Genomic DNA, 14,225 nt, shown 5'->3' on the forward strand with positions numbered 1-14,225 from the left:
TGTTATCTAAAGAGTTGACAGCCCTGCGATGCATAATAGCCACGGCAAATCATCTATTAATTGCTAATATTTGTCGCTTTTACGTTTTATACGTTTTTAGCGAAGCCCGCGGATTGTGCCGACGGTGTAGTCAGCGGTAACTCAAACTGGCATGCGCGAAAGGCGGCTCTTATTTCCGTTTCGCCGGGCCTCTGGAGTTCAAGAAAACTTGTAAAGTCTGCAAAAGAACGCATTGAAATCCCCTTTGTCCTTATAAACTCCACAATTTGAGCCACTTCCGAGTGGCTTTAGATAGTCTGCCGTCATGGGGAATAAAGGGATGGAAGATCTGATACCAATAGTCAACAAAATTCAAGACGCTTTTGCCTCTATCGGGTACAGCTCTATGATAGATCTGCCACAAATTGCTGTAGTTGGTTCACAGAGTGCGGGGAAAAGCAGCGTTTTAGAGAACTTCGTTGGGAAGTATGTGATTTTCTGTACAAAGCACCAATAACTCTACATCCATGCATTTTGTCTTGGAAATCGTGTCTGAAGATATTTATTTTTTTTAGGGATTTTTTGCCCCGGGGCTCTGGTATTGTGACAAGAAGACCCTTGATTCTGCAACTACAACCTTCGAAAAGCGGTGAGTTTGTTATTTATTTTGAAATTTCTATGCATACTTTTATCTCTTGTGATGCTATTGTGGGGTTTACTTTTCAAAACATGTTTGTAAATTTAAGCGATGTCATGTTTCTAAAATAGAAACTGAGTTATAAGTATTGATTTCTATAAGTACTTAAGTTACTTACTTATGAATTGTTAATTCGTTTGATATTTACATTTTTGAATTAATATAGAATAATTTATTTATATGTGCTGCAAAAATATACTTAGGTTGCGTTTTTTTACTTGTGATTCCGACATGAGAATTATTAGAATAGAAAAAGCGCGCGTTCCATTATCCCACTTTCCTATTCCGGAATGGAATGAAGGCCATTCCACCCATTCTGCTACCTGTAGCAGAATGCCTCGAATGCTATTCTGAACATTCTCTACCAACCATTCCCGTTCCAGAATGATAGGAAAAAACATGCCCTTATTCTGCTTTGATTATTAGTTTGTTAATAATAAAGAGTTTCTAGAATTAAAATGTGGAATTTAATTAATTTGATGTATATTCATCTCCATGGTATCAAGATGCCTGCTAAACCTAAGCTTATTGAACCCTTTTTGCTGCATTTTCTATTTTTTTAATGTTTAACAGCTTCTCTTAGGTAATCAAAGTTTAAAAACTTGTTTAATTGTTTTTCTTATAGAGTATGCTGAGTTTCTTCACTGTAGGAACAAAAAATTCACAGACTTTGGCGAAGTGCAAAAGGAAATTGTCGCTGAAACGGACAGAGTGACTGGTGGCAACAAGGGAATCTCAAATATACCAATAAACTTGAGAGTGTATTCTCCAAGTGGTAAGTACTTGATTGAGCTGACTGTTTTAAATGCTGGCATCTCTGCGCTCCATGATATTGGGAGATGCTGTAAAACTTGGTTAGCATTTCCTTTGACTTCTGGCCAACTAAGTCAAGCTGTGCTAGCATTGGTTTGGAATACAGTACCTAGCTGCTATAAGACCCTAGAACCAGGTTCTATTAAAAAAAAAACTCCCAACAATGATGAAAATCATGATTCTCAAGCAGCTAACTAATACCTATATCATTAGATTAATATTTTAAGATGATAATCCGCCAGGCATATATTAAAATGTTATCAATCTGTATACTGCACTTCTACCAGGTATTTAGTATATTTTCTTTTTTCCAAAATTAAGAAGAAGTATATTCCAAAATTTATCTTTTTGCAAATTAAGCAAATAAGGTAAACAAAGAAAGTGGCCTCACAATCTCTTGATTAGATTTGCATCATAGTAAGAAGAAATAACAAGTATGATTGATAACGGTCTAGGGACTAGTGACCTCTTTACAAAATATTGGACAAATTATTGCCTTTTTTCAACAGTTTTAAGCCTGACGCTGGTCGATCTTCCTGGAATGACGAAAGTTCCTGTTGGTGACCAGCCAGCAGATATTGAATTCCAGATAAGGTCCATGCTATTGGAGTTCATTACCAAGGAAAACTGCCTAATCCTGGCCGTGTCACCAGCAAACAGTGATCTGGCAAACTCAGATGCACTCAAAATTGCACGAGAGGTTGATCCCCAAGGTGAGTCATGTTTACATACGCAGAGACAAGTTACCTGTTACCTGTCCTCCTTGTGACTGGTGGCACATAGGACATTATGTAGAGACAGTGGATCCCTGTCAACACAAAACCTCAACGAAGATGCACCCAAAATTTGCAAGAGAGGTTGTTCCCCAAGGTGAGTCAAGTATACATACGCAGAGACAGTTGCCTGTTACCTGTCCTCATGTCTAATGGCACATAGGGCTTTATGTAGAGACAGTGGAAACCTCAGACCAAAATGTAACCACATGTTGCACATGATACTAAGAGGCTTAATTTATTCAGGGGGGAGGCAGGCGTAGGGTGTTCCTATACCCCATCCTGCTCCCCCCTCCTGAGAACTCATACTTCTCTCATACTTATATAGGGGCCCGTACTATTGGTGTCATCACCAAACTGGACTTGATGGATGAGGGGACTGATGCGCGTGATATTCTTGAGAACAGAGTCCTTCCCCTCAGGAGAGGTGAGTGCCAGCTTACTAATAGGTGTCAATATATAATTCTATTAAAGAAAAGTTGAGAGCTTTTTTTTCCATCAACTGATCTGGGGAAGTGATGAATTTACTAAGCAAAATTTAAATTATTATTGCTCTATTTTGATATGTTTATAACATAGTAAAAAAACTGTGACTAAGTAGGATTCTTTACATTTAGCTTCAAAATTCAATTTACACAATGAAAAGTTGTTATGAAACAGGGTGTCTCTATAGTTGTTGTAGTGTAGTAGTTACTAGTGTCTAGTAATGGATAGAGTTTGCTGTTGTCTGCAATTTATAATCATTGACAAATACTGTGACAAAGAGCAGGAGGACATATTCTGTACACATCTAGAAAATAATAATTTGGACATACATGATTTTGTCTTTCTGTGTATACCGAATCCTCTTTATTTATAGAAAATTAATGAAGAGAGGACTAGGAAATCAGTCAATGTGCTGTGTATCCCCTATTTATGGTCATGGTAAACTGTTATATACAGGGCTTTTGGAGTTGCGCGCTTGTGCAGAAGCGCGTAATTTGACTTTTTTCGCGTAATCCACATAATCCACAAATTTCCGCGTAATCCCGCGTAATTTTGCTAAATTTTGAAAGACAAAACATTTAAGTGCACAGCTGATGTGTCCTTTTAGGGTTCTTACCTCTATTTCTCGTAAAAAAGAGATATATTTTTTCGTAAGAGTGCGATACTTCGAACTGAATTTCGAAAACAATAAAAACTACTAGGCGTTCTTTGCTAAATCTCGAAGGCCTAGGACTAATAATAAAATACCTTTTTTAATTGGCTGGTGGCTAGGAGCCAATGATAACTTGCCTAAGATATTTTCGCACAAAAAAATAACCTTTTCTAGTTATTTCGTGCTTTCCTTCGGTACAAAATGTAGTTTGGGCATAACAGTTGATATTCTGTGTAATTTAGCGCGTAATTCAGTAAAAAAACCTGCAAAATTTTGATTTTTAAAGAAAAATGTATTGCGAAATCCAGAGTAATTTAGCGCGTAATGATTGATTTTCCGCGTAATTTAGCAAAAAATCCCGCGTAATTTGGAGGTTTTTTTCCACGTAATTCCAGGAGCCCTGTATATAGCGTTTTATCTGCTTTTAAAAAGTTAAAAAGATTATGTAGCTATTTTTTTATGTATATTTGAGTAATCCTGGTTATCTGCTTAAACGCGAAACTACGCAATAACAAGGATAGGGACGCCCCCTTTTTACACCTTGAGAAGTTAGAAATCAAATTAATGTTTTTTTCTACCTTTGCTAGTTTATATGGAACCAAATATTTGATTTCGACAAGAAAATCTGATACGTCTTGACAGCTCGACGGCTGAGGGATAACTGAAAGTGTCGCTGCCCTGGGCACGCTTCTTTTATAGCGCAGTTTCCCGTTTAAAGTTATCTTTTTTTTTTTAAATTTGTGTTATTCTATCTAAACCATTAAAGTATTGCCACCTGAAATGGCCTGTACGAACAGTGAGATAATACCCACAACCCTAAAAAATTCATAAAGGAAAAACAACACAATGAGATCAAGATACACATCACTCTAAGGGATAAATGGTCTTAAAGGTATGCATCCAACAAAGTTAATAGCAACCACTCTTCATCCGAATAATAGCTCAAGGTTCTTAGATAAATCTCAAATTGAACAAGGAAAAACAGCAGAATTAACCCTCTCAACAAAACACTCAAAATACCACACAAGGGAAAGAAATTGCCAAACACAACTCACGACACAAATAGATACCAATTGTCACTATTATATCCCCATTGTGTTGACTTCAGGTTACATTGGCATTGTCCCTAATATATCCCCATTGTGTTGACTCCAGGTTACATTGGCATTGTCACTAATATATCCCCTTTGCGTTGACTCCAGGTTACATCTGCATTGTCACTAATATATCCTCTTTGTGTTGACTCCAGGTTACATTGGCATTGTCACAATATATCCCCTTTGTGTTGACTCCAGGTTACATTGGCATTGTCACTAATATATCCCCTTTGTGTTGACTCCAGGTTACATTGGCATTGTCCCTAATATATCCCCTTTGGGTTGACTCCAGGTTACATTGGCATTGTCCCTGATATATCCCCTTTGTGTTGACTCCAGGTTACATCGGCATTGTAAATAGAAGCCAAGCTGATATTGATGGTAGGAAAGACATAAGGGCCGCACTGGCAGCAGAACGTAAATTTTTTCTCAGTAACCCATCCTATAGGTGAGTCATATCTTGATGTTGTTATATTTCACACACTGATCCCCATCCAAAACCACATCTAAGAAACACCTGCGGCGGCATTGTACACACTCATTAATAGTGACCACCTATAACGACTTGGCTAATGGTTACCTAATGATTTTCATCACAAATATAGTTTTCCGATGATTCATGAGATAAGTAACATGAAAGCACATAGACAGATAGAAATCTATTTACCACTGAAATCCAATTGTTATTTTGGGTTTTGCAAACAAAGTGATACTTTTACAGTCTTTCACAGCAATCATATATAGGCAGAAGGCACTGCATCTAAATAAACAAACCAGTATGACCTGATACACCTTTGACACAGCCCTTGCAGAGACACACACCCCATATAACACATCCTGCCCATAGACACACCCCTCCCAAAGAGACACACCCCTCCCAAAGAAATATGTAGACCCTATGACCCTATCATTTTATGAAGTGTGAGTTTTTCTTTTATAGGCATATGGCAGACAAGATGGGGACACAATATTTGCAAAAAGTTTTAAATCAGGTGTGTACAGTGCTGCTCACAAAACTGTTAATAAAAGTTACATGTTCTGTATGCCTCTACAAAGCTTGAATAAGTCTTATCTTCTGAAAAAATAGTAGTAATAATAGTGGTAGTGGGTTCTCCACAAAATGTTGTTTAGTTCTAATACGGATTATGCTCTTCTTTGATAATATCTGCTTTTATGGGCAGCAAGTACAAGATCTTTATGTTGAAGTTTAGTGAAAAATAGCATTCATTTGGTGCTCTATTCCTGATCTTTTTCAAACATTTAGTTGATGCTAAACTTTTGAAGTTTTCAGTAAATATCTATGAGATCTCGACTTTGTTGTCTGCAAACTGTTACTTATCCAAGTAATCAAGCCTTACGTTAAGTTTCTTTATTGTTCGATATGGTCACACCACTGTACACTATCCATGTAATAAACTGTAAATGTTAAAGTACTGTAGATAATGGTTATCCAGCCATTATTGTTATCTGGCCTACTAATTTCACTTTGTGCAATACTGTATTATCGGGCAGATAACTACTGTATCCACTGAATAGGGATTTTATTCTATAGATAGCACCTATTCAGCTGACCATTTTCCAGTTTTTGTGCAACTGGGCCCTGTGTACTATCCTCTTATCTGAAGAAGACATTTTTGTGTAATGACTGTTGTTTGACATTAGCTACACTGTATTTCTTATTTGACTAGTAATTTGACTAGTTACTTTACTATACTGTATTTGGAATAAAATGCATACTGTACAGACTCAATTATTTTTTTATTCCTTCTAGCAACTGACAAATCATATAAAAGACACACTTCCTGCTCTGAGGAGCAAGCTTCAAGATAACCTACTTGCTTTGGAGAAGGAAGTGAAAGGCTACGAGAATTACAATCCTAGGGATCTGTCAGTCAGAACAAAAGCCCTCATGCAGTAAGTACAAAGGAATTGCATATTTTTGTCATTATCACTTTCAATTACTACATATAACAGTAGACAGGGTCCTAGGTGTCAGTGAGAGGGGTGGTAGTGGCATGGGTTCTAGGCCTTAAGCTCTGTCAATACAATCCTTGGGAACTCAGGGCTTTGAGGTCAGCATGACGATGCAAAAGAAAGAGGCACAGCAAGTCTAGCGGAGGATGAGGGGGCGGGATAGAAGAGAAAGAAGCGGGAAAACATCTTCTTTTTCATCCTTTCCCCTAATGCCCTCTCCGCTGCCTCATTCTACTGCCACGTTACGCTGACCTCAATGCCCTGCATTCCCGTGGATATTTCAATGCAAAGAAATGCAAAAAAAATATAAATGTAAAAATTTTTTTTGCAAATTTTCCTGATATTTATTGATTGATTGTGAAGAATTCTGAGAGGTTGTGTCTTGTTGGTTACAGGGGGTACAGTACCTGTATAGTCATAAGATTCCACAAAGGAAAAAAAAACACATTTAAAACTAAAAGATTATGTCAGAATATTATGTTATTTTGTTTTATAGGATGATGCAAACATTTAGTGCCGATTTTGAGAAAGCAATTGAAGGGTCTGGAGACTCTATTAACACGGTGGAGCTATCTGGTGGTGCCAAAATCAACCGAATCTTCCATGAGCGCTTCCCTTATGAGTTAGTCAAGGTCAGTCTAAGCTGTCCAAAATCAGGCACGTACACAGGGTGTACACATGCGTAGGGTGCACCCTCACCCCCTTGCAGCAAAAAAGTAGGTCATTTCTTATTAAGATATGTTACCTATTACTGCGCTACCCCCTCAGCCAATCCTGGATACGCGCCTGAAAACTTATCTTAGTATTTATCTTAGGATTACTGTACATAATGTATGCATTACAGGGCTACTGTAATTACGCGCTTGTGCCGAAGCATGTAATTTGGCTTTCTCAGCGAAATCCGCTTAATCCATAAATTTCCTCGTAATCCATCGTAATTTGGCTAAATTTTGAAAGACAAAACATTTAAGTGCACAGCTGATGTGTTCTTTTAGGGCTATTACCCCTATTTCTTGTAAAAAAAAGACTGATATTCTTCGTAAGAGTGTGATATTTTGAACTGAATTATGAAAACAAATAAAATGACTAGGCGTTCTTTGCTAAACGGCGACGGCCTAGGACTAATAATAAAATGCTCTTTTTTTAATTGGCTGGTCGCTAGGAGCCAATGAAAACTCGCCTAAGATGTTTTCGCACAAAAAATCAACTTTTTCAAGTTATTTTGTGCTTTCCTTTGGTACAAAATGTAGTTTGGGCGTAACAGTTGATATTCTGTGTCCCATATTCTGTGTTTTTATTTTTAAAGAAAATTGTATTGCAAAATACCGCGTAATTTAGCGTGTAATGATTGTTTTTTCGCGTAATTTAGCAAAGAATCCTGTGTAATTTTGAGTTTTTTTTTCTGTGTAATTCCAGAAGCCCTGGTATTATGATTATGTTATTGAAACTGATAAAGCCATTGCTTCCATCTTCTCTGCAAATGGATGGACTCAGGCCTAGAACATGCTTGACTTTTGTGTCTAGCAACCCTTAGTTACAGTATGTAACTAATTTAGCAAAGAATCCTGTGTAATTTTGAGTTTTTTTTTCTGTGTAATTCCAGAAGCCCTGGTATTATGATCATGTTATTGAAACTGATAAAGCCATTGCTTCCATCTTCTCTGCAAATGGATGGACTCAGGCCTAGAACATGCTTGACTTTTGTGTCTAGCAACCCTTAGTTACAGTATGTTTATGTTTCTTACTTATAAAATTTTATTCACAGATGGAGTTTGATGAAAAACAGCTTAGAAGAGAAATCATGTTTGCCATAAAAAATATTCATGGTATTAGGTAGGGCAGCAATATAACTTAAATATTTATGAAAATGTGGGAAAATTAATTTACACCAATACATTATAATAGAGGTAAATGATGGCATTTAAAATGCTTTATTTAAATGTGTTTTTCTATGACATCTACCTTTTTGAAAACTTGATTCTTGACTAATTTTACACTTTTTACTTACGGCTTTGCTTAAGAAAAAAAAACAAGCTTTCCTAACAAATTAAAAACTTTAAATTGTCTGTTCCAATGAGATGGTCAAATGGTTTGTTCCCTAACTTTAATGTATGGCTTACCCTGTAATTAAAACCATTATATCAGTCATGTTTATTTCTTCTCAGGGTTGGGCTTTTTACTCCAGACATGGCATTTGAGGCCATTGTTAAACGGCAAATTGACAAACTGCGCTCACCAGCCATCAAGTGTGTGGATATGGTGATGACGGAACTAACATCTGTCATTCAGAAATGCGCCACTCAGGTGAGCTGTCTCAAGAGCTTAGTATGGGAGCTGCAGCTATGTACCCAGAGGGGTAGTCTGCTTAGCTTACTATGGGAGCCGTAGCTACTGTCTGTACCCAGAGGGGTAGTCTGCTTAGCTTACTATGGGAGCTGCAGCTATGTACCCAGAGGGGTAGTCTGCGTAGCTTAGTATGGGAGCCGCAGCTATGTACCCAGAGGGGTAGTCTGCTTAGCTTAGTATGGGAGCCGCAGCTATGTACCCAAAGGGGTAGTCTGCTTAGCTTAGTATGGGAGCTGCAGCTATGTACCCAGAGGGGTAGTCTGCTTAGCTTAGTATGGGAGCTGCAGCTATGTACCCAGAGGGGTAGTCTGCGTAGCTTAGTATGGGAGCCGCAGCTATGTACCCAAAGGGGTAGTCTGCTTAGCTTAGTATGGGAGCTGCAGCTATATACCCAGAGGGGTAGCCTGCCTGTCGCTTTGAGTTTTAGACATACCCTCCACACTTACAGTTATCCAAACCACATTCCTTTCCCATTGTCAATCAATCATAATTATGTTCCAGAAATCTGGTGATGCACATTTTTGGATAAAACTTTCTTTTTGGGTATTTGTGTCTGAAAGTCAAATGTAACAAAAGCTCTGGTAGCTCATGTCTCATGGTTGTGAGACAATCAATGGGGAGCGATTAGTTTGTACAGTACTCATTGTACTTGTGCTTTCCAAAACTTCTTCTGTATATCATTTTTGAAAGTCAATACACCAAAAACTGGAATTCAGGGCAGACTCAAAACTTGATCTTTTTTCTTTAAGTTGATGAGCTTGTAGAATCCTCCCTCCATCAGTCCTCGGGAAAATCAATACGAATAGAAAAAAAAGCCCAAGCTGTCGTGGTCTTGTACCAGAACAATGAATACATTACACCAAAAACTGGAATTCGACTCTGCCAAATTTTCGTCTTCAGTCTGCCCTGAAGAAGTCTTAGTAAAGTAAAGACGAAAATTTGGCAAAGTCGAATTCCAGTTTTTGTTGTATTGTATTCATTTTTCTTGGCTTTGGCTTTTGTTTCTATTCATATTTGAAAGTGGTAGCATTGTCTACCTGAAGTATTTCGGTGACTTTCAAGAAATGTATCACTTTTTGTGTCCTGTTATCAACTATTGGTGCATAAAACAACAAGTGATCTATACAATACATTTTTTTCTGGGTTTTCATTCGTCATTATTCCATGACTTAATGCATACAGAATCTTGTTCTATTAAATCTCTGACATATTGATCTCTTGCTCACTTCATGTAGTGAAATGAAGTATCTTAAGTCTTTGTTTTCCTTTTATTTGTATAGATGGCCAAGTACCCATTGCTCCGAGATCAAGTAGAGCGTATTGTTATCGATCACATCAGGAGTAATGAGGTCACAACTAAGGAACAGGTCCAGACTTTCATTGAGTTGGAACTAGCCTACATCAACACCAACCATCCGGACTTTGTTGGTTTTGCAGAGTGAGTGTTTTTTACTGTTTCTTTTCTTGGTCCATAGCTAGAAGGGGGGGGGGGGGGGGGGGGCTTAAGAGGGTTTTTCCTTGATGATATGTTTACATGTCCAAAGGTAATATCATACACTAAAGGCAACACACATAAATTGCCCTGGTTTACATAAGTGGATTGTGTAATGTTGTGACGATAATGTCACTTGTGATAGTGGTAGGGGGTGATGATAATGTCACTTGTGATAGTGGTAATGGGGTTACGATAATGTCACTTGTGATAGTGGTAATGGGGTTAGGATAATGTCACTTGTGATAGTGGTAATGGGTGACGATAATGTCACTTGTGATGGTGGTAGGGGGTGATGATAGTGTCACTTGTGATGGTGGTAATGGGGTGACGATAATGTCACTTGTGATAGTGGTAATGGGGTTACGATAATGTCACTTGTGATAGTGATAGGGGGTGATGATAATGTCACTTGTGATGGTGGTAATGGGGTTACGATAATGTCACTTGTGATAGTGGTAGGGGGTGATGATAATGTCACTTGTGATAGTGGTAATGGGGTTACATAATGTCACTTGTGATGGTGGTAATGGGGTTACATAATGTCACTTGTGATGGTGGTAATGGGGTTACGATAATGTCACTTTTTATAGTGGTAATGGGGTGACGATAATGTCACTTGTGATGGTGGTAATGGGGTTACGATAATGTCACTTGTGATAGTGGTAATGGGGTTACATAATGTCACTTGTGATAGTGGTAATGGGGTTATGATAATGTCACTTGTGATAGTGGTAATGGGGTGATGATAATGTCACTTGTGATAGTGGTAGGGGGTGACGATAATGTCACTTGTGATAGTGGTAATGGGGTGACGATAATGTCACTTGTGATAGTGGTAGGGGGTGATGATAATGTCACTTGTGATAGTGGTAGGGGGTGATGATAATGTCACTTGTGATAGTGGTAATGGGGTTACGATAATGTCACTTGTGATAGTGGTAGGGGGTGATGATAATGTCACTTGTGATAGTGGTAATGGGGTTACATAATGTCACTTGTGATGGTGGTAATGGGGTTACGATAATGTCACTTTTTATAGTGGTAATGGGGTGATGATAATGTCACTTGTGATAGTGGTAGGGGGTGATGATAATGTCACTTGTGATAGTGGTAGGGGGTGATGATAATGTCACTTGTGATAGTGGTAATGGGGTTACGATAATGTCACTTGTGATAGTGGTAATGGGGTGATGATAATGTCACTTGTGGTAGTGGTAATGGGGTGATGATAATGTCACTTGTGATAGTGGTAATGGGGTTATGATAATGTCACTTGTGATAGTGGTAATGGGGTTATGATAATCTCACTTGTGATAGTGGTAATGGGGTGATGATAATGTCACTTGTGATAGTGGTAGGGGGTGATGATAATGTCACTTGTGATAGTGGTAGGGGGTTACGATAATGTCACTTGTGATAGTGGTAGGGGGTTACGATAATGTCACTTGTGATAGTGGTAGGGGGTTATGATAATGTCACTTGTGATAGTGGTAGGGGGTGATGATAATGTCACTTGTGATAGTGATAGGGGGTGACGATAATGTCACTTGTGATAGTGTTAATGGGGTGATGATAATGTCACTTGTGATAGTGGTAATGGGGTTACGATAATGTCACTTGTGATGGTGGTAGGGGGTGATGATAATGTCACTTGTGATAGTGGTAGGGGGTGATGATAATGTCACTTGTGATAGTGGTAATGGGGTGATGATAATGTCACTTGTGATAGTGGTAATGGGGTTACGATAATGTCACTTGTGATAGTGGTAATGGGTTACGATAATGTCACTTGTGATGGTGGTAATGGGGTGACGATAATGTTACTTGTGATAGTGGTAGGGGGTGATGATAATGTCACTTGTGATGGTGGTTATGGGGTAACGATAATGTCACTTGTGATAGTGGTAGGGGGTGATGATAATGTCACTTGTGATAGTGGTAGTGGTGATGATAATGTCACTTGTGATAGTGGTAATGGGGTGATGATAATGTCACTTGTGATAGTGGTAGGGGGTGATGATAATGTCACTTGTGATAGTGGTAGTGGTGACGATAATGTCACTTGTGATAGTGGTAATGGGGTTACGATAATGTCACTTGTGATAGTGGTAATGGGGTGACGATAATGTCACTTGTGATAGTGTTAATGGGGTGATGATAATGTCACTTGTGATAGTGGTAGGGGATTATGATAATGTCACTTGTGATAGTGGTAATGGGGTGACGATAATGCTACTTGTGATAGTGGAAGGGGGTGATGATAATGTCACTTGTGATAGTGGTAATGGGGTGACGATAATGTCACTTGTGATAGTGGTAATGGGGTGACGATAATGTCACTTGTGATAGTGGTAGGGGGTGATGATAATGTCACTTGTGATAGTGGTAATGGGGTGATGATAATGTCACTTGTGATAGTGGTAGGGGGTTACGATAATGTCACTTGTGATAGTGGTAATGGGGTGAGGATAATGTCACTTGTGATAGTGGTAATGGGGTGATGATAATGTCACTTGTGATAGTGGTAATGGGGTGATGATAATGTCACTTGTGATAGTGGTAGGGGGGGTGATGATAATGTCACTTGTGATAGTGGTAGGGGGTTACGATAATGTCACTTGTGATAGTGGTAATGGGGTTACGATAATGTCACTTCTTATAGTGTTAATGGGGTGATGATAATGTCACTTGTGATAGTGGTAATGGGGTGACGATAATGTCACTTGTGATAGTGGTAATGGGGTTACGATAATGTCACTTCTTATAGTGTTAATGGGGTGATGATAATGTCACTTGTGATAGTGGTAGGGGGTTACGATAATGTCACTTGTGATAGTGGTAATGGGGTTACGATAATTTCACTTGTGATGGTGGTAATGGGGTTACGATAATGTCACTTGTGATAGTGGTAGTGGGTGACGATAATGTCACTTGTGATGGTGTTAATGGGGTGATGATAATGTCACTTGTGATAGTGGTAATGGGGTGACGATAATGCCACTTGTGATAGTGATAGGGGGTTACGATAATGTCACTTGTGATGGTGGTAATGGGGTGACGATAATGTCACTTGTGATAGTGGTAATGGGGTAACGATAATGCCACTTGTGATAGTGATAGGGGGTTACGATAATGTCACTTGTGATGGTGGTAATGGGGTGACGATAATGTCACTTGTGATAGTGGTAATGGGGTAACGATAATGTCACTTGTGATAGTGGTAGTGGTGATGATAATGTCACTTGTGATAGTGGTAGAGGGTGATGATAATGTCACTTGTGATGGTGGTAATGGGGTAACGATAATGTCGCTTGTGATAGTGGTAATGTGGTGACGATAATGTCACTTGTGATAGTGGTAATGGGGTGACGATAATGTCACTTGTGATAGTGGTAATGGGGTTACGATAATGTCACTTGTGATAGTGGTAATGGGGTGAGGATAATGTCACTTGTGATAGTGGTAATGGGGTGATGATAATGTCACTTGTGATAGTGATAGGGGGTTACGATAATGTCACTTGTGATAGTGGTAATAGGGTTACGATAATGTCACTTCTTATAGTGTTAATGGGGTGATGATAATGTCACTTGTGATAGTGGTAATGGGGTGACGATAATGTCACTTGTGATAGTGGTAGGGGGTGATGATAATGTCACTTGTGATAGTGGTAATGGGGTTACGATAATGTCACTTGTGATAGTGATAGGGGGTGATGATAATGTCACTTGTGATAGTGGTAATGGGGTTACATAATGTCACTTGTGATAGTGGTAATGGGGTGATGATAATGTCACTTGTGATAGTGGTAGGGGGTGATGATAATGTCACTTGTGATAGTGGTAGGGGGTTACGATAATGTCACTTGTGATAGTGGTAGGGGGTGATGATAATGTCACTTGTGATAGTGGTA

At 38.7% G+C, this 14,225-nt stretch overlaps 1 protein-coding gene across 2 annotated transcripts in view; it reads left to right on the top strand.

The window, feature by feature from the left end:
• Positions 1-154: 154 nt before the first annotated feature.
• LOC5515229 (dynamin-1) overlaps positions 155-14,225 on the top strand; it is a 44,379-nt gene continuing 30,308 nt past the window's right edge. For both annotated transcript variants that reach the window (XM_048731210.1, XM_048731211.1), the window contains exons 1-12: positions 155-465; positions 555-628; positions 1,302-1,451; positions 1,999-2,202; positions 2,591-2,689; positions 4,837-4,945; positions 5,438-5,489; positions 6,269-6,411; positions 6,968-7,103; positions 8,237-8,304; positions 8,637-8,775; positions 10,098-10,255. In XM_048731210.1, the coding sequence (XP_048587167.1) occupies positions 305-465; positions 555-628; positions 1,302-1,451; positions 1,999-2,202; positions 2,591-2,689; positions 4,837-4,945; positions 5,438-5,489; positions 6,269-6,411; positions 6,968-7,103; positions 8,237-8,304; positions 8,637-8,775; positions 10,098-10,255 (1,493 nt within the window). In that variant the 5' untranslated portion in view covers positions 155-304. The remainder of the gene's footprint in view (positions 466-554; positions 629-1,301; positions 1,452-1,998; positions 2,203-2,590; positions 2,690-4,836; positions 4,946-5,437; positions 5,490-6,268; positions 6,412-6,967; positions 7,104-8,236; positions 8,305-8,636; positions 8,776-10,097; positions 10,256-14,225) is intronic.

Source organism: Nematostella vectensis, chromosome 8, assembly GCF_932526225.1.
Source record: "Nematostella vectensis chromosome 8, jaNemVect1.1, whole genome shotgun sequence".
In the NCBI taxonomy this organism is placed as follows: Eukaryota; Metazoa; Cnidaria; class Anthozoa; order Actiniaria; family Edwardsiidae; genus Nematostella; species Nematostella vectensis.